This window comes from Seriola dumerili, unplaced genomic scaffold, assembly GCF_002260705.1.
Source record: "Seriola dumerili isolate Sdu_G_001 unplaced genomic scaffold, Sdu_1.0 BDQW01000068.1, whole genome shotgun sequence".
NCBI lineage: Eukaryota > Metazoa > Chordata > Actinopteri > Carangiformes > Carangidae > Seriola > Seriola dumerili.
In genome coordinates this window covers 19,856,304-19,882,072 of record NW_019174323.1, presented here as the reverse complement: position 1 = coordinate 19,882,072, position 25,769 = coordinate 19,856,304, and the positions used below count along the sequence as shown (strand labels likewise).

At 40.5% G+C, this 25,769-nt stretch overlaps 2 protein-coding genes across 2 annotated transcripts; one reads left to right on the top strand and one right to left on the bottom strand.

Moving 5' to 3' along the window:
• Positions 1 to 1,094: 1,094 nt before the first annotated feature.
• LOC111220241 (rac GTPase-activating protein 1-like) lies at positions 1,095 to 11,828 on the top strand. Its single transcript, XM_022743264.1, has 18 exons — positions 1,095 to 1,185; positions 2,988 to 3,190; positions 4,054 to 4,191; positions 4,745 to 4,819; positions 5,122 to 5,175; positions 5,479 to 5,637; positions 6,289 to 6,300; positions 6,738 to 6,900; positions 7,282 to 7,421; positions 7,496 to 7,672; positions 8,174 to 8,269; positions 8,611 to 8,809; positions 9,003 to 9,108; positions 9,397 to 9,529; positions 9,640 to 9,757; positions 10,100 to 10,211; positions 11,507 to 11,563; positions 11,796 to 11,828. The coding sequence occupies exons 1-17, from the start codon at positions 1,095 to 1,097 to the stop codon at positions 11,550 to 11,552; spliced, it is 2,022 nt and encodes a 673-aa protein (XP_022598985.1). The 3' UTR covers positions 11,553 to 11,563; positions 11,796 to 11,828.
• Positions 11,829 to 14,471: 2,643 nt separating this feature from the next.
• LOC111219691 (ankyrin repeat domain-containing protein 1-like) lies at positions 14,472 to 22,124 on the bottom strand. The gene is made up of 10 exons (XM_022742409.1): positions 22,111 to 22,124; positions 20,038 to 20,167; positions 19,832 to 19,933; positions 19,417 to 19,551; positions 19,098 to 19,205; positions 18,900 to 18,998; positions 18,315 to 18,413; positions 15,352 to 15,450; positions 15,119 to 15,217; positions 14,472 to 14,555 (listed from the first exon to the last, which is right to left on the bottom strand). The coding sequence occupies exons 1-10, from the start codon at positions 22,122 to 22,124 to the stop codon at positions 14,472 to 14,474; spliced, it is 969 nt and encodes a 322-aa protein (XP_022598130.1).
• Between the last annotated feature and the right edge of the window lie 3,645 nt (positions 22,125 to 25,769).

Sequence of the window (25,769 nt, the reverse complement as noted above, 5' to 3'; positions counted from 1 at the left end):
CAAATATATGAATTAAAATCAACAACAAAATGTGAACAAAAGAGGAAAATGGATTTATGGTGAAATTAAAAAAAAACTATTTAATTAATACATCAGTTACATCCTCCCCTCCTAGATTTCACCAAAATCCTCTGAATAAACCAATGAACCAAAACACTGGAACAACCGACCCATGATGTGAAAGTCTCACTGAAAGTCTCTAACTTTACGATCAGCTGTATAAGCCACCTACTGTTATAGGTTCAGAGAAAACTTAAGGGTGATCAAGTCCTAGTCCCTCTTAGATCAATATGATGCCTTTTACACCATACAACTACCTGCCTCAATTAAGTGAGCAGTGCAGTGAGCAGAGTTGATAGAGTAGCGCGAGTATCCTAATAACTCAACCATATATTTTGGGAAATGGCCGAGGCACGGACACAGCCAAAGAAAAGACGTTCGGATGAATATATGGCGAGGAGGAGAGAAATGGAGAAGGAACGAACGAAGACCCGCATTTATATTGGGGAATCGCTTCAAAGGTGGCGAGAACGTCAACAGAAGTGACGTCATGCAGGAATGCATAGTGCACCTTTAAAACCTTGGGGGAGCAAGGCGCCTTCAGTTTTTCCGAGTCAGGCAGCTCCGCCCCTGAAGTCACCAGCAGCCCACGTTGACCGTCAAGTCAGCCGAAGTAAAAATCGAACGCACTTAATGAAGCAGCTGATTAGCATAGAGTCGGAGCTGCAGCGTCACTTACCTGCCGGCAGTTTTCACCTGTGTCGTTTCTGTTAAATGAAACGAACGTTGCCGTTACGTTCACCCGTCAGAGGACACGTGACTGTCTGTACGCAGTCAGGTTCGTTTGTTGGACCCAGTCACGGTATGAACACTGATGAAAACCTGCTCTCAGGTCTGTGGAACTTCTTCTAAACCACGTGTCGGACCGGGTCCTGATGAACAGGTAGACTCTGTGTTTACAGGTGTTAACACCTTTACTGAGTGAAAGACAAAGAATGAAAGGAAGATCAGTTCAAATGAAACTAAATGAAGATGATTAAAGTTATAATAATATGGATGTGATGATGTGTTCACTGGACTCAGACTCAGCAGAGATGGGGGAGTCTCGGATCATCGTGGAGGAGCTGCTGGCTCTTTGTCTTCAGAGGATCAACATGGAGGACAACACTCTGAACACTGAACTGGGTCAGTCCACTTCATTAAGTCACAACCTGGTCTCTGGACTGAGGCACTGAACCAGGAGCAATTTGCAGGAGACCAGTTGAACTTAGGCTCATTTCAGTAAAGTCAGTTTCTTTTTTTCTTTTTTCTTTTTTTTTTGTAATTTCTTTTTTATTGACATTCAACATAAATCATATTTCCATACAATGTGTTTCACATTTTAAATTGAATGTATATGACATAAATAAAAGGGCATTCAAACAATTTTAAAAACATGAAAAGGTATAAAAAGAATATAAGGAATAAAAAAAATAATAATCAAATAAAATTATAGTATAGTTAATTAAAAGCAAGATCATAAAAATATGTTTTCAGCTGTTTCTTAAAACTATCAACAGAAGTTAAATGTCCATTGAAATCCCTCTTCAATAATCATTTTCTGGTGAGATTCTTTTTACCAGCCACCAGCAGGATATTGATTAAATACTTATCTCTTTTTGACCAGTCGTGAGGTATGTGCCCAAAGTATATAGTTTTAATGTCCAGAGGGATTACACATTTTAAAAAGTCTCCTGTCCTCTTTGATGACAGGGCTGTCCCATGTCGCATTTTGACTTCCACAGTTTCTCCAGCAAAAACAGGAAGACTATTATCATAATGGGATTTTTGGGAGGGTGTGATAAAGTACCTGATCAGGTTCTTCCAACCAAACTCCCTCCATTTCTGTGAGCTGGTACACTTTCATTGATACTTTCATATTGTTGTCCATTCTTCCTCCGATATAAGTATCCCCCCTTCCTTCTCCCATTTTGTCTTAATGTATGAAGTTGAATGTGTTTTAAGATTTAACAGATCTTTATATATGCATGAAATAATTTTACTACAAATATCTAAACTATTGAAACCTCTCTGAACAGTTCAGTCAGACATGTATTTGGCTTGGTTACATTTTTAACTTTCATACTAACATAATGTCGCATTTGTATATATCGATAGAAGTCCTGTTTTTCTAGTAGGTGTTTCTCTTTAAGGATTTCACTTCTTTATTTACATTGCATAGAACCGTTATTCCTTTAGCTGTCCAGTCTTTAAATCTAGTATCCAATCTATTCAGTGTGAAATCTGAGTCATATGCACACCATTTAAGGATTACAATACCTCCTCCTTTAGATTCTTTTAAAACATTTTTCCACATTTTAAGATTCCATTTAACCCATGGATTATCAATAGTATTTATGTAGTTCTGTAAGTAAAGTCAGTGTCCTAATCATAGTTTACAGGCACTGTGTGTGTGTCTGTGTACTGGATGTATAGAGGAACAGATGGTCTGAAGGTCTTAACAGTGTTTTCACCACATGGAGGCTGTGATGTCAGAAAACTCCAGAGCTTTAAACACTCATTTTATTTTATTGCTATAAAATAAATCCCCTGTCGGGGTTCTGTTTGATGCTTACAAGTTGTAATGTTGATGTTGTGTGTGTTCATTTTCAGCTCATAATGAAAAAGAAAGTTCAGGTTTTACAGGAAGTAAACAAGAAGAAAAACCACGGTAACAAACTGAAACAGATTTAGTCCAGCCTGACGTACTGAATTAAACCAGGTTTATCCAGTAATCTTGCTTCATGGAACGGATCTCAGACGGCATGTGGATGAACCTCTGATCCACTTTATGTCACATGTTCATTTAAAAAAGTGTTTTTAGTTTGTTTAAATCCAGAATAATGTAAAATAAACCTGCTGAAGTCAACATGTTTCTTTAATACTCTCATCAGTTTCAGGGTGTAGAGTGATTTATTTATTTATTTATTTTTTGTCTGATCTTTCAGAGTTGGTTGAAGTGGTGAGAAACTTTGAGGCGATGAGGAAGAGATGGATGCACGCTGAGCTGGAGCTGAAGAAGTACAAAGAGCTGCTGGTGAAGTCTGATGTGGCCAAAGCTGCTCTGGAGGTCAAACTGAAACACGCTCGAAACCAGCTGGACGTGGAGATGAAGAAACGTTACAAGGTGGAGGCTGACTACCAGTACCTTGTGAGTCCCAACAGGAGGAGAAGAGGTTTGGTTTAATGTGAGCAGTAAAAGAGAGGATGACTCATGGCCTGCGGTCGAAAGTCAAATAATCTCCTCTCTAAGCATTTTTCCTTGACCTCAATGGAAAACATCATGAGGTCAAGGAAAGGTGTGAAGGAGACTTCATAAAGATTTAGGAAAAGTGCGGAGAGAAAATCCCACTGTACTTACCCAAAGCTTTTTTTTTTTTTTTTTTTTTTTTTTACTACCTCTATTTCTAACAAATGGAGGATAAATCCTCCTTTAACCACAAAAACAAACATGACTGAAATGTTGAAATAAGAAAACATGAAAGGGACAAAAATTCAAATAGAGAAAGTTCAGCCATTAAAGTAATGTTTAAATAGAAATAATGAACTGAGGAAGAGATCAGAATAAATTATATTCAGACAGAAGTATAAACAGTTTCCTGGCATATGCCTTTTGACATGTCTTTACACTTGTTAAAAGGAGAATAAAAAAATAATAAATAAAAATAAATTTTTAGGTCTTTACACAATGGGAGGGGATTAAGTGAAACATTTATGTATAGACTATAGCACTTAGTTATGATAATGATGATATTGTTAACTGTAAATTTGATATACTTGTTCTTCATGATGACCTAAGGAAAAAAGATTTTTCGACCGCAGCCATGCGATTCATCTAGAGGAGGAAGGTTAGGATGAACTTGGCACTTGAATGACTCCATGATGTTTCCTAGCGCCCCCCTCAGGACAGAGTTCACATGTTCAGTCTTTGAGAACACAGAAATGTTGAACTCTGCAGCCTGCAGGGGCTGCTGACAGCACTTTAACTGTTGATCTTGTCACTGATGTTTCCAGCAGAGGCAGATGCAGCTCATGTGTGACATCCTGGTCCATGACAGTAAATCCAGCGCCTGTCTGAACGATGAGCAGAAATCTCTCTTAGCTACATTTGAACACAAAGCAGGAAACGTGACTCTGCACAGGAGCAGCAAACGGGAAGTGAAAGATGAACATGAAGCTGTTGAAGTGTTTCCTGAAGAGCAACTTCACACCAGATCCACTTGTTCTGAGTTTATTTCACTTTATCTATTGATCCTGGTTCTATAGTGCTCATGACAACAGAGGTGACTTTACTTTTTCCAGAGAAAATCTACTAAATGTGTTTTCTCCAGAAAGAATCTTTATTTTCAGTTTGGTAGGTGAAAACAATAGAATGTCCACAGGGGGGATGTTTGAGTCTGTGTTGAGTTGCTCTTCTGGAGAGGTCAGTAAAATGTAGTTCACCAGTTTATCCACAAGGTTTCACCTTTGTATCTGTCCTGTTTCAGTCCTGTTGGTTTTATACAGTAAAGTGTGGGTTTTCACTTGGGCATTAGAACATGGAGACTGTTGCTCCTGGTGATACACAGTATGTTTCATAGGTTTTTTTACACGTTCTGTTTCACAGGTTCTTTGCACTGTGGGTTATCTGTGGGATCAGCAGCAGTGATGTTTATTCAGCCTATGAATGGTTGTGGTCATTAAACGTCTCTTTCGGTGTCCCTTCAGGTTGTCTGTGATCGACGAGTCGTCTTTCCTGTCTCACTCTGATATCAGCTACGACCGGACTGATGATGACATGGTACCAAGATTAACCTGAACAGATCTACTTGTATTTTCTCTGAAAATTAATTTGCAGACCAGTGAAACCTGCTGCAGACGCGGAGTGCTCTGTATCTGACATGAAGTATCATTAAGACAAGATAATACAGGAACGAGTTCTTCATGTTGTATTTCCTTGAAATGAAACATTTTGAACACTCTTCTTGTTTGTCAACGGCACTGCTGATGGTCAATAAAGTGTTCTGTAGTTAATTGTTGCAAACTTTAATAACCTAGCTGTGTGCAACCTGATGTGATTAAGTTTGTGTTTTTATGTTTCAGGATCTGGACACAACAGTGATTAAACCTCTGAGATCTCGAAACAGAGAGAAGAGGGTAACTGACACCCCTCCTGAGCACATTTGTTTATTTCGGCAGAATTTAATTTTAATCTGCTGCACTACTATCCTGTGTTCACCTACTCATAAAACATGTGGACTTTATAGACCAGTTTCTATAGGAAGCGTCACAGGTTTAGACCTTAAAGTGTTTGATTGGTATTTTTGTTCCCTCCTTTGTTTTTGATAACTTGTATGGCTGCTCTTTGTAAAGCACTGAATAATCATAAAGTAATTACTGGTTGTGCTACATAAATAAGCTTCTGCCCTATTGCTCTGATGGTCTGTTGGTTCTCTGCAGCGTTCGTCGATGGGGCCGGCAGTCAGTGTTCCAGTTGTGAAGCGAGGCAGAGGCAGTAACATGTCTGCTGAGCTGCTGGAGAGAAAAATTGTGGAGAAGGTGAATACATCCATGAAACTAGTTAGGAACATAGAGCTGTGTTCCTCACTGAGGGGCCATGTAGAAAACAGATGTTCCCAAATGTTGATGGGCATAATAGTGAGAGATTTTAATGTTCTGAGCAGGTTTCATGATTCTAAATCTGTATTTGGACTTAGATAATCAGTAACCATGGGTGTGATTTACACTTTGACCCTCTGTCTTTGTTCCAACCCTTGTAAAGTGGTCAGGGTTGATGGTGCCTCTGACTTCAGTTGATCTTATTGGCAATGGTGGAAGAAGTTCTCTGTTTTGACTGAAGTTAAAGAAGTCAAACCACAGTGTATATAAATACCTGCAGCGAAGTAAATGTGCAGAATCAGTTATATAATTGTAGTAGTTGGTCTTCATTGTCCATCAGGAAGCTGTACCGAGATGTTGTCGCTGGTCAAATTGGAGCTGCTGGGTAGTTTGATCTGATATAATCACATGTTCATAAATCTGTAGTACCTGCAGCTTTTTCCCTCTGGTGGTGAAATAATGGAACATTAAAAATAATTGTCTTTATGTTCTTCGTTACTTTTCTCCTCTGCCTTTTGATTGAAGCACTGATCAGGAAGAACAATGTCACATGCATATAATGTAAATATTAATGGGCCAAGATAGACCCCTGTGGTGCACCACTAACACGATGAATAGACTTGACTCAGATTAAGATCAGATGTCTGTCAGTGTAATCTGTGTGTGTTATTACATCAAACATCAGCTGAAGATGAAACGGTAAAGTTCAGTAACAGTATCTAGAACCTCTGCTCACCCAACAGTTCTGGGGACGATTGAACCACAGGTACTAAACTAGGATCTAAAAGTCCCTTTGACAATTAGTTTCCACCTTATTGAAAGAATGCTGAAGATCAGGCTGATGAGTTAGTTTGTACTTCCTGTTATGTTGGTGTAATGGATGACTGCTGACCCCTCAGTCACAGGAAGCCGACACTCAGCTACGACTATTGTTTTCACATTAGTAAATTGAATGTGTTGTCAGATATTTTATCAAACAAATGATTTTAACTGGAAGTTAGTAATGAAAATAACCAGCATGACTCCTGCTCTCAGAAACCTGTAGCTTGAACTTTGAACACAGCTGATCCAGGACCTGGTCTCTGTTGTGAAGTCTAAAGTTGAGACTGTGTGTGACTCAGGAAGTTGAGACGATAGTGAAGGCGTCAGTGACGACTCCTGAGACTGGAGGTCAGATCCACATGGTGATGGGAATCACACAGGACACCTCAGAAAACCTGGTCCGGACCCTCACTCAGGAGTGTGCTGTTTCAGTGGGAGGTGGTGAGTTTATTATTTATGGTCCCATCAGTAAATATTAAAATCAAATGCCTCCCAGGTCTGTCTCCTGTAAACTCAGCTGAACATTAAAATTCATTTATTGATTTATTTATCTGACAGAGTGCTCATTTGTTTTTCATCTGTCATCCTGGATGATGTTAAAACATGTCAGGCAGAGCAGAGGTCACTGAGAGGAGAGGTCACCCCCCCCCACACACACACACACACACACACACACACACACACACCCCACCCCACCCCCCACCACTACCACACACACACACACACACAAGCACACACACACACACAAACACACATGAGAAAAGAGAAGGCTGCTGTTAGTGTGAAGACATGGCTGGCTGTGATGTGTTCACTGTTCCTCAGACCAAACCTCTGTGTGGCTTCCCTGTGAAGAGAAGGTGGAGCCTAAACCTGAAGCTCAGGTGGAGCAGAAAACTTCAGTCAGAGCAGCTCCTCCCTGCAGATCTGACAAAACTCAGAAACATGTGTTTCTGTCTAAGACGGTACGATCTCACTCAGACATCACACTGAGCTACCATGTCCCATCCCTCAGGGTCTTTTATCTGCCTCCCTCCAGGTGATCCGGCCCGAGATGTGTTTGCCGTGCGGGAAGAGGATCCGCTTCGGGAAGATGGCAGTGAAGTGCAGAAACTGTCGTGTGGTCGCTCATCCAGAATGCAAACAGAAATTCACAGACGGCTGCTCGGCGTCCACGACAGGAAGTACAGCTCACACGGTACCTCAGTTATACTCTGTTTCTACCACATGGTTAAATGCCATTTAGACAGGATCAACATTACAGGGAGGAGGGGGTGTCCCTTCAGAATAAAGCTACAGAGAAAAACAGAGGCTACAGAACTTCATTCAGACACGATGAACGTTACTTTGAATGATTCAGAATAGTTCTGAAATTTCTGTCCAGTTCTCTAGTCTGTCAACATGTTTCTTCATTCTCTAGTCTGTTAACATATGGCTTCCTTTTAGTCAGATAAGATTTTAAAATACTCCTGTTGGTTAAAAAAGACCTGAACGGTTCTGACCCATCCAGACAAGGTCTTCTTACTGTCCTTGGAGTTCGAGGTGGTCTGTGAATTTTTATTCTCCTGTCTTAGTCTGTCTCAACTTATTTTCTATTTTATTGAATCCCTTGTTAAAGAAACAAACAGGAAGTCATTGTTTCTGGATTAGATATCCAGTCTGGACCACACATGTGACAGAGACTGGACTCCGTATGTTTCTGTTGGTTCCTCTTCAGGACTCGTTGGAGGGTTTCACTCCAGTGACTCATCCCAGGGTTCCTCAGCTGATTACACAGTGTGTGTCTGAGATCGAGAGGAGGGGGCTGGAGGAGGTGAGCTCGTCATCCAGACTCCGATCCTGTGGTTGGCTCAGACCCAGATCTGAAAGTGGTCTTGGTCTGAGCTAAAGAGGCTCATGTAGCCAGGAGCACTTTGCATGCTGGGATGTGGAGGTGTTAACAGCCGCTGTTACCTGGACTGGTTTCTTCAGGACGTTTACATTCTGTCTCCACTTCACACACACCAACCAATTGGAGCAGAGAATGTTCATGTTTAGTTCACCTGGTCGCTGGATGTTTTCTGTGTGAAGAGAAACTGAACCACAAGGAAAAGGAGCTGATCCACCTCTATATTACCTGCCTGTCTGTCTACCTACCTGTCCGTCTGTCTGCAGAGAGGACTGTACAGAGTCCCTGGAGGAGAACGTCTGGTAAAGGAGCTCAGAGATCGGTTCATTCAAGGGAAAACTCCGCTCATGCTCAGTCGAGTCCAGGATGTCCACGTGCTGTGTGGTCTCCTCAAAGACTTCCTGAGGAGACTGAAGGAGCCGCTGATCACCTTCAAACTGCACCGGACCTTCATGGAGGCCTCGGGTAGGAGACTGAACCCTGACTGGACTTTAACAAACTGACCCGGACCTTCATCTCTGTTTGTTGAAGAAGTAACATTGGGGTTAAAAAGCCAACAACAGTCTTCCTCCCACATGAAGATGTTTTGATTGACATTGTTCAGGACGAGGAGGGTTATGTGATATATCTGACCAATGACCATCACTGTCTGTTTCAGAGCTTACTGATGAAGACAACAGCTCAGCCATCATTTATCAGGCCATAGCAGAGCTGCCAAAGGCCAACAGAGACACACTGGCTTTCCTCATGCTTCACTTGCACAAGTAAGACCTTTTAGCTTTTCCCCAGTCTTCCTCTGGAAATTAGCTGATCATAACTGGGTTTCAGCCCAGCAGCTGGGTCTGCTATTTTTAATGTCAAACCGAATGTTGACTCTGTGCTTTGTCAGTTTGTCCTCTCTTCTACTGACATACTGTCACATGTGACCCACAATCCCCCATCCTTCCTATGTATGTCTGTTTGTGATGGTGTTAATTGTTTGAATAGAGAGAAAAATGAATCAAATGTATAATGAAAGTTGGTGGCAGTTAATATTCTGCATTTATTTTCAGAGTGATGAAGAGCCCCCAGTGTCAGATGGATCAGAATAATTTGGCGCGAGTGTTTGGACCAACTATAGTAGGTCATGGGATGTCTGAGCCGTCTCCAACCACCATCATGAGAGACACAAACACTCAGCCAAAGGTCAGCTGGGATACGAACACTGAGAGGCGTCTGCACCTCAGATAAACAACAAACAGCTGTTTTTGTGGAAGTCACAACATTAAATCAGATGAGTCCTTGTTTTGTATTAGGTCATTTGTCGGCTGTTGTCCCTCTCTGAAGACTACTGGAGACGTGTCCTCGCTGTCCAGACAGACCAGGTCTCATCCTTGTCCTCCACCATTAAGACCTACACCCAGGAAGGACAGGGTGGGTTTACAGATTTTATAAGTCAACAGCTTCATCACATTCAAGTCACTGCACTCTGCTTTCCTCTGAAATACCTAGTGCTGGTCTGACATCACTTCCTGTTGTTCTGACGGTCTGACTCTGAAGCACCTGGATAAAATACTCTAAAAGACTGAACATGTTTCTTTCTCCTCATTCACTCTGACACAGAAGATGTTGGTGGTTATCTGGATGGAAGGAGGACTGGATTTAGTCCTCTTTCATTTTAATTGTGTTGTGAATGAATCACTTCAGTCAGTGTGAACAAGAGGGAAAATTACAAACACACACACCCCTTTCATTCCTGGCAATGTGTTTTTTCAGGTCGTTTGTTTCAGCCATTAACTTCTCCAGAGCTGAACAGTTACTACAAAACTCCCAGCAGAGGATCTCTGAGAGGCAGGATCAGGAACCTGGGCAACGCTTTCACCAACACGTAAGACCACAACAGACCGGGTCCAACACTCAGACCACCTCCCAGAACTCCACAAGCCTGTAGTGTGTTCAGTGATGAAACAACTGTCCAACACAGACAGCACTGTGTCAGACTGAGGCGTGGTTAAACACTGGTCTGAGATCTTCTGCTGTAGCACAATATCATAGAAAACAAATTCAAAAGTGCTTTGGTAAAATGATTGACATAAAGACAAACAGCATGCAACATGAACATCGACACAGACATCACCAAACAAGTTAAAACTAATTACAGAGAAAAGTCTGAAGACAGACGTGTTGGTGCAGGCAGGATGCCACAAACACTGAGAGCTCTGTCACCAGAAATGTCTCCTGTGATCTAAGTGATCCCACAGGTTGATGAACTGGTAGCGTGTCAGATATCTGGATCAAGACCATTCAGAGGAGCCAGAGGAAATGTGTGAGATTTAGGGCGATACGGTTAGACCTAGTTAGGATATATAGTTAGCTAAACATAAAGCTGTTGGCTGTCACATGAAGACCAATGAAAACACAATCATCTGATCTTGTGATGGAAGGTCATCAAAAATAACTCCCAGGTTCTTGACTTGGTCAGTGGTGATCAGAGGCCAGGAGCATGCACTCACCTCCTGCCTTTGAGCCTTTGTACCCAGCGCTACTTCAGTTTTTTCTTTGTTGAACTGCAGAAAGTTTAGTGACGTCCAAAGATCAGTGAGCTACAGGAAGTTTAACAGTAAATCTAAAACACTGATGTTAGCAGGAGATAGGGAAATGTAGAGTTGAAGCCAAGTGGAAGCATATAAAGATTGTGTGTGGTCGAGACCTACTACTGATGGCCCCTTTTAAAGAAGAACAAACAACGGGTGTCTTGAAGGAATGGGGGAAATGCTGTTAACAATGGTGAGGAGGTCACCTGCTAAATAACTGAAAACTGATTTTAAATAGGGGCAGGGATTGGATCAAGGGGCGTAGGTGGAAAATCAGATCCAGCTACAGCATCAACCACTGACACTCATGGAGAAATGTTTATAGTGACTACAGCTACAGGACAAGGCCAGAGAGTTATGAAACAGGGTGGAATGATGTACTTTACTGGTGCAGATATATAGACAGATACAATTAAAACAGCCAACACACAGTGAAACAGGTCTTTGTCTTTGTTCTGGATCGCAGTCTGTGAAGTCTCCAGTTACACAAAATCCAGTTCTAAAGTAAAGATCAGTGTGGTTTTGTTTCTGTTGGTGGTCTGGATCCTGGACCTGACTGCAGCAGTGACCTGATGTTTTCTCTCCTTAGAGGACAAGTTGAACCAGGACGGAGGTTCTTCACATCCCCCAACTGAGTAAAACACTGGTGACTACACTAAAGCCTGAATCACACATTTAAGAATACACTAAAACAAATGATTTTGTGACCTGTCCTAATTCATGGTGGTGCATCCTCAGCATGTGGGTGACACTGGTCAAACTGGTCAGCCATGACAGTTGGACTTCTGAGGCAGCAGTAAAAGAAAAGCTCCCTGCAGCTGTTGTAACGTGAAGTAGTATCTGTCTGTATGTTGATGACCTGGTTTTATATGTTTCAGACTTTACACTGGGCTCACTCAGCTGATTCTTTCTTCGGATCCTAAAACACTTTAAACTGAAAAATAAAAGCACCTGTATTTTCTGTGAGAAACTTGAAATAAAAGTAAAATATTGAACTTGTAGATCATTGTTGATTTTTATTTCCCAACAAGCATCGAGGCCTGAAGGATGTGAGATACTAAGAGAAAAAACCAACAGATCATCAGGAAATGTCCTGATATCCATGATCTTTCCTCCAGCGGGGCCTTCAGGTCAGACTCCACATGTTCCGATCCAGGACTGGTAACACTCAGGCCCAATCCCAACATCCACCCTCACAGACACACAGACTTTGAGGCACACTCCCGATAAACCTGTGAGGGCTTTGGCCTGTCGCACTGTCAAACCATCGAGGGCATCAGTGCTTTCTAGCGTCTGCTATACACACTTTCCATAAGTCTGCATTTCTGCAAACTTTGCCTGAGGGAATTACCCAAAGTTCATGGCGTTGTGAAATTAAACAGTTTACTATGGTTACAAGGGTCACACAGAAGTGTAAAAAAATGGTAAACAAACGCCATAAAACAGAAAAAATAAAATACAAGTAGAATGGTGAACGAACAAGCATGAAAGGTGCTAATGCTAATGTTAGCATTACAAGAAAAAAGACAGTAGGTGACAATGTAAACACAGAGCTTGAACTGTGTGTAGTTATCTCTGATCATGTGATAAATTATAAATCTGCTTCATCAGATCTGATCCAACATTATTATTCTGTTTACAAACAGGAAGTGAAGGAAGGGATTAAAGATGCAAAATCAAAAGTCACAAACCCACAATGGACAATGTTTTACATGCTGTCACAAACTGCTGTCTTATTCTTCTTTATACAATTTTGAGTTCTAACAGCCTCTCACACTCAGTCATTGACCAGGTGACATCAGTTAAGACTGTGAGGATTCAGGTCTTAGGTCTTGGGCGAGACAATGGGATTGGGCCTAAGAGGATGTGTCTTCAGACTCTGGGTGTAGTAAACTCTGCAGCCTGTGGGGAGCGCTGACAGATTCGAGTAAAAGTAAAATGTACCAAAGGTGCAGTTGAAGCTTAACTCATGGTTGATGATCAATATTCCTCTTCTTTGAAAAATTACAGAAAAAAACATTTTCATGTGAAAACAACATAATGTGGTAGATATGAGGTTTTCCTCTGACAGTAAAGTGAAATAAAGAAGTGAAGACTATTCACTCCATTTTACTTAAGGCTTTTTTCCTCTGTGCTTAACCTGTCTCATCATTAAAGCAGAGTCCTACCTGAGAACCACAGCAGCAGCATCATCAGCAGGTGAGCCATGTCCAGGTAGACGTCTGTCTCTTCTCTGACTGCTTTACTCATTTTATCTCATCATCAGAAAACTAATTTGCAGCTTCTCAGAACAGAAGCCAATAATAAACCACAGATTAAAGAGTGAGTTCACTGAATGTATGTGACTGATGTTTTCAGATATTACCCTGAATACTCATCAGTAGATCATATGTTCTGTAAATTAGATTTTAAACAGTAACACAGTAATGTGTGTTCTCTGTGTAAAGATATAGTGGAATAATGGCATCCTGAGCAGAGAACAAAGCCACACCCCTTTTCTATGTGATGTAATCTGAGTTTCTCTGCTCTTTGTTTTGGTAGCAGAAACCACATTTTCATCTAAAAAGGCCTCCAACAAAGAAAGACATGAGACCAGAGCACAGGTGGACTGGACTGAGGACTACGGGCTAAAATCCTGGTCGGCTGGTGGACTGTCAACATTCATAAAGTTTTAAGTCTTTACCTGCTCCATCAGTGTCTTTACCAGCTCCGTCGGTGTGGCTGATGAAGCATCTGTTTTGGTCTGAGATGCTGGAGGTCTAGTGACTTTAAATTAGACTGGACCCATGAATGTTGTAGCCTGTGACTTTGTTAATATGGTCATAATATCCAACCTTGTTTACTGACTTCATGACTCATGCTGTGCCGCCAAGCTTTATTATTTTGAAAGAATATTCATCATGTGACTTCTATAACAACACAGTTGGACTCACGATGGAGACAATAAAAAAAAGACTCAAATTAATGTAGCAGGGTGAGAGATACTTTGGGCTAAATGCTAAAATCAGTATGCTAACATGCTAACATGTTTCAAGAATTTTGTTGGTCCTTGTACTTCTATTTGGCGTTAATCATGCTCTAAATTTTGGAACTACAGTTCATGAGAACAAAATTATTCTAATGTCACTGAGAGTTTGGAAGTTTGTTCACTGTTAACATTCAGTCCTCACTCTGATGTTGGTAAGATCCAGTGTGATGCACATTAACAACATATTGTCCCACCTCTACACATCCCTTTGCCCCCCCCCCCCCCCCCCCCCCCCCCCCCCCCCCCCCCCCCCCCCCCCCCCCCCCCCACCAGACCATCCCAGTTAATAATTCCTTGGTGTTTGACAGTAAAAACAGCCATTGAGGAACTGCTGGTCACCCAAGGGTGAGTGTTACCAGGCAATGAGACAGAGACACTGTTTATTTTAAATCACAACATGTAGAACGTCACACGTCAAACAGCTGATCATGTTTTCATCATCTGTCACTTTGTTTCCATTTAACAAAATAAAAACCATCAACTCAAAGGAAAACCAATAAAACCAATCAGTACTATGTCAGTGACATCACTTCCTGTGGTGCTGCTCCATGAGGAGAGTCTTTGCTTCATTCTGCCACTGCAACACCCTGTCCAGAGGACACTGTCCATCCTGAGAGAGAGAGAAAGAGAGAGTGAAAGAGAAAGAGAGAGAAAAAGAGAGAAAGAGAGAGACAAAAAAAGAGAAAGAAAGAGAGACAGAGAGAGACAGAAAGAGACAGAGAGAAAGAGAGACAGAGAGAAAGAAAGAAAGAGAGAGACAGAAAGAGAAAGTGAGAGAGAGAAAGAAAGAAAGAAAGAGACAGAAGTGAAGTTAGGAACTCACAACAACATTCACATCTGTAAAGCCTCTTTTCTGCTGGTCAAAAACCCACTAACATCAGGCCAGATCACATGACTCTGCAGTAGACACAGGTATTTATCAGCTCCTGCTCCAATCGGCATTGATTTTCCTGCTGTAATGCCTCAGAGCACAGACACTGTAGACACACCTGTCACCTGTCAGTTGTCACCTGCCCAGCACAGTGCTGTTAAAGTAGGAAAACTGCAGCAACGATGTGCACTGGGATTAAAGAGTGAGTGATAAGTTTTTAAATCACAATCTCAGATCAAAGTGTAGAAACTGCTGGAAGAGAGAAACCTTTCAGTTTACTCCTGATTCGCAGAGTGTGTTACCTGGTTGGTGATGTGTGTGTCAGCTCCGTGCAGTAACAGCAGCTGAATGATTTTGAATCTGTTGAGTCGAACAGCATCGTGAAGAGGAGTGTCTCCCTCCTGAAACAAACACAGCACACATTAGACCTTCTGTCTGTGTGTGTGTGTGTGTGTGTGTGTGTGTGTGTGTGTGTGTGTGTGTGTGTGTGTGTGTGTGTGTGTATGTGTGTGTGTGTGTGTGTGTGTTGACTCACTCTGTCCTGTGTGTTGAGGTCAGCTCCACACTGAATCAGGTGCTCAGCACAGTCATGGTGTCCAGTCCGCACAGAGACATGAAGCGGAGTGCTGTCCAGCTAAGACACACACACACACACACACACACACACACACACTGTTATCAACTTTTGTGACAGTAACAGAAATGGTCCTACTCTTGTCCCCATTTCACCACATAATATATTTATACCATGTAATACTTGTTTGTTAAATGCAACTTTATTACTATATTTGGGTAAAATTACAGGTTATACCAGTTGTAGTATGGTCATGTTTTCCTACTAAATATACAGTATTTCTCTGAATAAAGAACAACTTGATGTGCAGTTGTATATTTTTGAAGACAATAGATTTGGATTTGTCTGTTTTCCTGCTACATGTTGTGTTATAAATTATTCTTATGTGTGTTTGTTGATGAGAGTAGAGAACGTTTCTGTATCAAACACTGACTACTGTAATGTCAGTAATATTACCTTGTCCATGGCAGTAGTAGTAATGGCAGTAGTATTACCTTATCTGATGCAGTAGTAGTAATGTAAGAAGTATTTATGACAATGTGCTAAAAATGTCCTAGTATTCTATGTGGTATAAACCGTCATAGTATATGTTGTAAAAAAGTCCAAATATAGTATATCATAAAAAACATCACAGAAAAAAGGCATTGCGTAACTATGCCAGTTATCAGGTTTGAACCCACAACCTTTTGATTGCAAGGCTATGGTGCTAACCACTGCACCACCTTGCCACCCAAGTCATTGTATAATAAGTCATAAAAACATCATGGTATGTTATGTCATAGTGATACGAGCCAGCTGTCAGGTTCAAACCCAGAACCTTCTGGCTATGAGGCCACAGTGTTAACCACTGGCTACAGCGCTAGCCTTATCTTAATGTAGTAAGTCATAAGAATGTCATAGTGTGTTAAGGTATAAAAATGTCATATTGATTCAAGCCAGATATCAGATTTCAAACCAGAACCTTCTGGCAGTGAGGCAAGAGTGCAAACCACTGCACCACCATGCCACCTATCTTTTAAAATAGCAAGTCATAAAAATTTCATAGTATAGTACATACGTCATACTATGACTTTTTTACGACATACTATACTAGGAAGTTTTTATGACATACTACTATGAAGTTTTTCTAGTATATCGTAAAAAAACATAGTATAGGACGGTGTGTGAAACATTATAGTATAGTAAGTCATAAATAACATCATAATATATAAAGTCATAAAAACATCATTGTATAGCAAGTCATAAAAATGTCATAATATAGTAAGTCATAAATAACGTAATAGTAAGTCATACATCTGTTATATATATATATATATATATATATATATATATATATATATTCAAATATATATAACCCCCGAACCTCACACAGCTTCAGTGATGTGTTGAATGCTTGAGTGAAGATGGGGCCTTACTGGTCAGCACAGGCCTTAAGGCAGGAGGGTGATACACCATCTGGGCCTGGGGCCTTCCTCATCTTCTGCCTCCTGAAGAGCTGTACTAGTGTAAGTAAGACTAAAACTAAGTTGTAAACTTAATAGTATAGTATGTCGTAAAACATTCATGCTTTATGTGTTGTAAAAAACCTCCTGGTATAATAAATAGTATAATAGTATAGTATAATAATAGTATATAGTATAATAATAGTATAATATCTCTTGAAAAACATCATAGTGTAGTGTTTCATGAGAAGCGTCATAGTATAACATGATGTTAAACCCTAATATTATAGTATGTCATAACACACATCATAGTGTAGTAAGTCGTACAAACTGCATAGTGTAGTATGGCATAAGAAATGTCAGTGTAGTATGTCATAAAAACGAAATAGTATAGTATGTCGTAAAAAACCTCCCACTATATTAAAAATATCAAAAAATACGTCATATATACTCTGTTGTAAAAACGTCATAGTTTGTCATTAAAATATAGTCATAGTACAGTAGGTCAAAACATGTATTACGTCCTAAAAACATCATAAATGTCATAGTATAGTATGCTGTAAAAACATCATAGTATATTAAATCATAAAAATGCCATACTATTGTATGTAGTAAAAAACGTCATAGTTTATTATGTCGTAAAAACATCCTACATGTCGTAGTATAATATGTCGTAAAAAACTTTATATTATTTTATGTGGTAAAAAGATCAAAGTATAGTATGTTGTAAAAAATGTTATAATATAATATGTCATAAAAAACAGAGTATTGTATTTCACTAAAAACATCATAGTATACTATGTCATAAAAACGTCATAGTATACTATTTTGTTAAAAAAAACATCATAGTATTGTATGTCGGAAAAAACATCAGAACAGTATAGCATAATATGTGGTAAAAATGTAGTATGTTGTAAAAAACAAAATGGTTTATTACATAGTAAAAATGTCCTAAATGTCACCATAGTATGTCATAAAAATGTCATAGTATTGTATGTCGTAAAAAACATCATTGTATAGTATATCAGTTAAACATCATAGTACAGTATTTCCTAAAAAAATGTCATAGTTTATTACATCATTAAAATGTCCTAAATGTCATAGTACAGTATGTCGTAAAAAATCCTAGTATGGCATATAAAATGTCATATTATAGCAATTTATAAAAAGGTATATTTTGTCATAAAAATGTCCTAGTGAAGTATGTTGTAAAAAATGTCATAGTATATTATGACATAAAAAAATGTTATAGTATGGCATTTCATCACAACATCAAATGTTACATTTAGGTATGCCATTTGTGTGGAGTAGTAGTAATACCAGTAGTATTACCTTTTATGTTGCAGTAGTAGTAATTCCAGTAGTATTACTTTGTGTTGCAGTAGTGCTCATACCAGTGATATTACCTTTTGTGTCCCAGTAGTAGTAACATCAGTAGCATTACCTTTTGTGTTGCAATAGTAGTGATGTCAGCAGTATTACCTTATCTTTTGCAGTCATATTGGCTCCGTTGTTCAACAGCTTTTTTAATACAGACAGATGTCCTCCTCGGCAGGCAGAGTGGACACATGTTGACCACAGCTGGATGAAAGAGATAATCAGAACTAGTTCTAACCAGTACTAACTCTGGATTAAAACCAGTTCTAGCTCTGGATTATAACCAGTTCTAACTCTGGATTAAACTGGTATTATCTCTGGATTAAAATCTGTTTTAATTTTGGATTAAACTCATACTACCTCTGGATCAAAACTGGTACTAACTCTGGACTAAAGTGGTTCTAAATATGGATTAAAACTGTTCTAACTCTAGATTAAAAACCGTTCTAGCTCTGGATTATAACCTGTTCTAACTCTGGATTAGGCCGGTACTAACTCTGGATTAAACTGGTACTGTCTCTGGATTAAAGCCATCTCAAACTCTGGATTTAATTGGTACTAACTCTGGATTAAAAGCAGTTCTAACTCTGGATTAAAGTGGTTGTAAATCTGGATTAAAATTGGTATTTACTGGATTAAAATTGGAACTAACTCTGGATTAAACTGGTACAAACACTGACTAAAGTGTACCTTGTCTCTACTGTTGATGTTTGCTCCAGACTCCAACAGTTTGGAGATGACGTCAATGTGACCCTGAGAGCATGCTCTGTGGAGACCTGTACGCTCAAACTACACAAATAAATAAATACAAATAAACATTAACTTCACACAGTGAATACACATCAGCTAGTTACACATTACACACAGGGTGAAGTGTGGATGACTCACTGTGTCACAGGCATTGATGTCTCCACCTGTGGACAGGTACTTCTCAATCACCAGCTCCTGAGCTTGATCACAGGCCTTAAAGAAATCCTCCTCATCCACATAATAAGGCTGACACACACACCAAACACACACACACACACACACACACAAGTAAAAGTACTGATACCACAGAGTAAAAGTATCCCAGAGTCGTACTCAGTTGCTTTTCACCACTGCTGCTCTGTCTTGTTGTTGGCGATGGTCACTGATGTTGTAAATATGAGGGTTCAACAATGACAAAGATCACCTGGGGATATGTGCAGGTGTGTTTTGGTCTCACCACTGTCCGGACAGCAGGGGACGCAGCGGCGGGTCTCGTGACAGAAGCTTTCTGCTGTTTCTTGGTCTTCCTCAGCAGCAGAAGGTTCTGGAGGTCGGCTGGAGTCTCCAGGAGGAGACGGCCAGATTTATCTGTCTGAACCAGGACAGGAAGAGAAACACAAGACTTCAGACTGCAAAGGGTTAACATCTGAACCTTGTTAGTATTGCTACTACAACTACTATTAGTACCACTACAGAATGACTGCTAGTACTACTACAGGTAAAATCCAGGTTCAGAGAGGACCGGGCAGCTGGTTTTCTGTGTCATGACAAACGGTTGTTTGACGACAGCAGTACAGTCATGTTTCCCATTCACTGATGGTCCAGGAGAAGACTGGTGGGGGACAATCTCACTCTGATATTTAAACTCTGACCTTGAGGTTGCCTGGAGGCTCAGAGTCTGGGTTTCTGCTGCAGGTCTGAGTGTCCTGCTTCTCTTCAGAGACAGATGACTCGTAGCCTCCATCCTCCACCTGCTGAAGACACACAGAGACGAATGTCCAGGTTGAGAGGCGGGGTACACCTGAACAGGTCACATGTTAATCACAGTCCACACCATTCATGTCACATTCACACCTACGGTAAATTTAGAGTCACCACATGTTCGGACTGTGGAGGGAACCCACACAGACACTGAGAATATGTAGAGTCCACACGACAGGTTCAAACCCAGAACCTTCTTACTGTGAGGTGACCACTGTACCACTCCACTGAACACAAAACATAATGTGATTTTGTGTAAACCATAATAGTTTTCAAAATACTGATTCAACCTAAGAGACTCTCAAGTCTTGTGACCCGTTTAACATTTCAACCATTTTTCTAGGTTGTAGTATGACCCAGCAGTAGAGCTCCAAAGCTGAGCGTTTTGAAGACGTCCTCCCATTCATTCTGTATGGGAATTTTTTCGCCTTTTATCGCCATTTACATCACCATTTACATCGCCATTTACATCGCCATTTACATCGCCATTGTTATTCAAATCGCTTAGAAAAGTCATCGCACACCATTCCTGCATGCATTCATACATATATATATTATCTGGGTTTTGTCAAAGCTGTGGGACTAGTTACACACAGAGATTTCAATACGGAAGACAGATAGATATGACAAATAAGTATGCAGAATAATAATATATGCCTTCAATGTTATTGCATTGCAGGCACATAACTAATAATGTTCCGTTTATTATTGCAGAGAATACACTTTACACATGTGCTCCAGTTCCCCTCCAACATCCAGAACAGAAATAACAATATAGAGATCCACCACACAGCACCTTACACCTCTGACCCCATGCCTCCTCTTTCTCATAAAACTTTAGTAGCAGCTTAAAGAGTAACAGCAGCCTCAGTTTACAGCTCTATGTGTGCGTGTGTGTGTGTGTGTGTGTGTGTGTGTGTGTGTGTGTGTGTTGGTCATGACCTTCTCTGGTGTCATTTTATTGGCCAATCACTTCCCAAATTGGAGGGGTCAGAGGTCAGTGGGGGTCATGTGATCTCTGACAGTGAAGAAGAAACAAACAGACGAACACTGATGTGTAAGTTATAAACTCTGCAAACACACACACACACACACACACACACACACACACACACAGCAGAGTCTGACTTATTATGATGTTTGGCACTTTTCATATTCACAAAAGGAAATGTAGTAAAAACTGTTTTTACTCAACTAAATTTGAATCAACACATTTCTATGTCCGACGCACAACAGCAACAAAACTCAGTGTGATGTCACTGAGGTGTCGACATAAAACATACATCAGACAGTCAGCTGACAGACTGACAGATTGTTACCATGACAGCGACAGGTGGACCGGAGCCAATCGTTAAACTACTTCTGATGTCACTTTATTATCAACCAATCACGTGTAAGAGGTCGCAGGACACACACACACACACACACACACACCGATCACACAGTGTGCAACAACACACAGGACTCCATACACTCAGCACGCAAAACACCAAATATCACATATATAAAACCACAACCCACACACAGTGTTATCATCCAGTGTTTAAATGAACTTATATAAGAACAAGTTCAGCAAAGGCAGAAGTTGATTGATTTGATTGATCAAACTTTGTTTCTCTGAATCAAGACTCGAGATAAACAGGCTAATGAGCAACCTGTGAAACATGTATTTAAATATCCACACACATATAATCAAACAGTTTGTGCTCGTATTCATTATTCAATAACATCAGATATTTCATATGTTGTGTTTCATGTTCACATACAACTTTAGAACTGAACAGATGGAACCAAAGGAACCAAATCTGACTGGAACATGTTTCTCAGTGAATTAAACAGAAAAAGAAAAGAAGTCTTCTCACCACTCTCATTTCCTTCTCCTTTTCCTCTTCATCCTCCCAGCTGATTAGCTCTGATCTGATGGTGTAAAGAAAACACTACGGTAGACAAAACATGTAAAGTCTGGAATCTCTAATTTATTTAACTTGTAAACCACAGAGTCACATGTGAAGCTCAACAACTGCTGGACCCAAACCAGACATTTAAAGACATGACACTGAAATCAGATCAGAGCAGCTTTTAGACAGACAGAAGAACCCAGCATGGGTAATATGAAAATCAATTATTAGTAAAGAGCAATGAATGTTTTCCATGAGGAAAAAAACCTCACCTCTGCAGCTCCATGTTCACAGCAGCAGAACAAGATTAAAGATGGAGATGGTGACAAGCTTCACCTCCATCATCCTCTTAATATAGACACACACACACATTTGTGTGCTGACCTTTGATCCTGCCGAATGAACTTGCAGGAGACGGCTGCTGACCTGTCTGACCTTCAGCAACCAGAGAAGAAGTGCTTCAGTTTTATTAGTGGACCTCTTCTTATGAACATTAGCTGCAGCTTTGTGGCAGGACATGGACTCAGCTCTTGTGTTCATCCACACACACACCTCCCCCCACACCTGTCCCATTTCAGACGATGAATACACCCCCCCAGATTTGCATATTATCATCAGAATTGTATCTTTTCGGTGTCACATTTGGAACGTAATGCATAATTCAACTGTTCAATGACTCACGAAACCTTTTCTCTGCATGAGCAATGTTCATGTGAACTGGATGGGATAGAATGAAGGATCCAGTTCTTCTCTAGAGACGGGAAACAAAGTCTGAGGTCTGAGGTCTGATGTCAGGAGAAATGTCTGATGCGTGGACCCTGGATCAGCAGCTGCTGTACTGTGAGTGTCAGCCTCCATCTGTGAGTCAGTCTGTTCTACAGCACAACATTAAATATGTAAGAACACACTTAACAGTGTCACTAAATACGAATATATACAGTATACACACACGTGTGTGTGTGTGTGTGTGTGTGTGTGTGTGTGTGTGTGTGTATTTGTGTCCTGTTATAAATCCTCCTTCATGAAGGTTAAACTTTTTCAGTTGTTTTGTTGTGTCATTTGGAGGCTGCAGTTTGTGCGGAACTGCTGTATTACAGCAGTACAGTATTAAATCATACAATTTAGGTAAAATAGCTTTCATTCCAAACTCAACACTTGAAAATTGTAGTTTTTTTATGTTTTCTACCAGATTATTTCATTTGTCCATTTTTGGCCAAGGGAGCAATTTCATGTAATATTCTTAGTTTCCAATAGGGGTGTATGATGGCTTACTGCCCTCCAATGGAGCGAATGAATGACACAATTTTGACATAGGTGTGATCTTAAGGATGTCAGATAATGGTTTGTGTTTGTGCCTGTGCCTGTGCCTGTGCGTGAAATTGTAGCACAAATATGTACGTATTTGCAAGATAGAGTGAAATAAATGTTCCAGGCAAATTTGGCTTAGATGCACATGTTGAAAGCACCTGTAGCTTTCTTATTTTCGTAAAAAATGCCTTACCCAAATATCTAGTCTCCAAAAAAATAAAAAAAATCACAGGACATCTTGTAGAGTTCAAAGATGCAGCTGCAGGGTAAACAAAAACAAACTCTTCCAGATCATTTTTTTCTCTGGCAAGATGGCAAGAAGGTCATATTCACTGCTTCAAGCACTTGACTATGTGATGCACTCAGAGAGTGAAGATGGGGAGAAATCCTCTGCACTTGAAGAAGAGACATCTTCTACCCAAGATGAGGACACATCCTCTCCTGAAGATGAGGGGACACCCTCCTCAGAGGATGACAGCATCACCACTGATGATGAGGAGTACCAGCCAGTGCCTGATTCCTCTTCCTCAGGGGGTGAGGACGATACAGACACAGCGGTGGAGGCCGAGTAACTGATGGCAGAGAAAGTAGGAGCAGTGGCAGAGACAGAGGAGCTGGCGGCTGAGTGGATGTCTCGTGATGGGAAAATGATGGCAGAGGAACTCCTCAGAAGAAAACTGGCTCTGGTTGGCACAATCAGGAGAAACAAACCAGAGCTACCTCCCCAGCTCCTCCAGCTGCGACAGAGGAAGATTCTGTTGTCTGTCTTCGCCTTCACTAAAACTACCATGGCGGTATCCTACATGCCCAAGCGAGGGAAGAATGTGCTTCTTTTGAGCACAAAGCACAGGGAGCGAGCATTCAGCGACAGGGAAAAGAGGAAGCCTGCAGCAATCCTCGACTACAATAAGTGCAAAGGCGGTGTGGATAACCTAGACAAGGTTGTTGGCACCTATAGTTGTCAAAGGAAAACGAGCCGCTGGCCGCTGGCTCTCTTCTACAATCTCCTGGATGTCTCGGCATACAATGCCTTTGTCCTGTGGAAATCAGTCCATCCTGAGTGGGAGTCCTCCAAAACCTACCAACGAAGGGTGTTCCTGGAAGAACTGGGGGTCATGCTGGTGACCCCAGCAATTGCAAGATGGCCTTGTCCCCTACACTCAACAGCCGCTGCTGCCACTGTTGTGGAGATACAGCAGTCTGAATCAGAGCGTGACCCACAGCCTGCCAGCAAAATGAGGAGAAAGTTTGAACTGTGCACTTACAGGAGAAGAACGACAACCACTTGCTCCAGCTGTTGAAAGTGTGTCTGCAAGGACCACTCTACTGTGGTTTGCACATCCTGCCGCCATGCACACACACACACTCACTGAAACACACATTCTTATAGCATTTTGTAAAAACAAACAATAAATGGGCATTTTCGGCCACTAACATGCCAAGTGGGAGTTTGTCTTTTTTGTCACTACTCAAAAGAAGTAATAATGCACTGTTACTGTTACTGTAACTGTTACTGTTACTGTTACTGTTACTGGTACTGACCTGCAATGATGATTAAAAAAATATTAGGTTGCATCAATTATATGGTGAAAAAAATGACAACTCTCTCTCTTTCTTTCCCTGAAAAGTTAGTGGTTATATGTAATCTAACTGGTATTTAAAGGGTTAAAGTTCTGGAATTGATTAAAATTTTGGATTTCATGATCAGGACTGATGCCAAATTAAAAAATTTAAGTAGTGAAAGTAGCAAATATTTTCAGTAGTGTTTGTATAGCATTTTGCAAAAGCAAACAGGAGATGGCCATTTTTGTCAATGAACATGCTAAGTGGGAGTTTTTGTTTTTCTGTCACTGCACAAAAAAGTAATGATGCATAAAAATCGTTGATACTGCTAATTATTGACATACATTTAGCTGCAATGATGGTTAAAAAATAAATTAGGTAGCATGTATTATTTGGTAAAAAAAAAAAAACAGCTGAGCTGTATATACCGTTATTTTCAAGCAGAACCAATAACTAAAATAAATAAATAATAATAATAGTAATGAGGGTTGTAGTGTCAGATCTGGATCCTGCAACTCCAGAGAGTCTGCAGAGACAGGGAGAGAGAGAGAGAGAGAGAGAGGGAGAGAGAGGGAGGGGAGAAGCACAAACTATAGTAGAGAGAAAATGCAAAGTTAATGACATTTCATATTTTCTTATCTTCCTGCTCTAAGATACGATAACCTCAGGTCTGAAGCTCATCAGAATCTCTATGAATAAAGCCTGATTTCAAACGTGACTTATTTGCCCCAGACCAACTGTAGAGGGTTGAACTGGGCCACATTTGCACCACAGACATTCAGTTTGAGGGTCAAAGATCTGCCTGTTGGAGGACGTTTGGGTCAGTTCTCTGCAGTTTGAGCAGGACTTTTAATTAATACAAGAGACAAATGAAATCCTGTTTAAAACAGGAGAGAAACACTGACAGATCAGAGCGTTCATGTTTCCTATGGCTCAATAATTGCTGCAGTCGAGGATGATATGATAAAATATCTTCAATGGTTGGAGATGTTTACATCTTCATACTAGCAGGTAGTGATACACGTGACATCAAATGTTAAACTTCACAAAGTAAATGTCT

Coding starts and splice junctions, on each gene's coding strand:
- LOC111219691 (XM_022742409.1), bottom strand. Junction 19,206..19,416: donor CCCCTGCTGTCCGGACAGTG/GTGAGACCAAAA, acceptor TGTGTGTGTCAG/CCTTATTATGTGGATGAGGA. Junction 15,451..18,314: donor ATATGACTGCAAAAGATAAG/GTAATACTGCTG, acceptor TGTGTGTCTTAG/CTGGACAGCACTCCGCTTCA.
- LOC111220241 (XM_022743264.1), top strand. CDS start 1,095: ATGGGGGAGTCTCGGATCATCGTGGAGGAGCTGCTGGCTCTTTGTCTT. Junction 9,109..9,396: donor CTCATGCTTCACTTGCACAA/GTAAGACCTTTT, acceptor ATTTATTTTCAG/AGTGATGAAGAGCCCCCAGT. Junction 9,758..10,099: donor CTACACCCAGGAAGGACAGG/GTGGGTTTACAG, acceptor GTGTTTTTTCAG/GTCGTTTGTTTCAGCCATTA.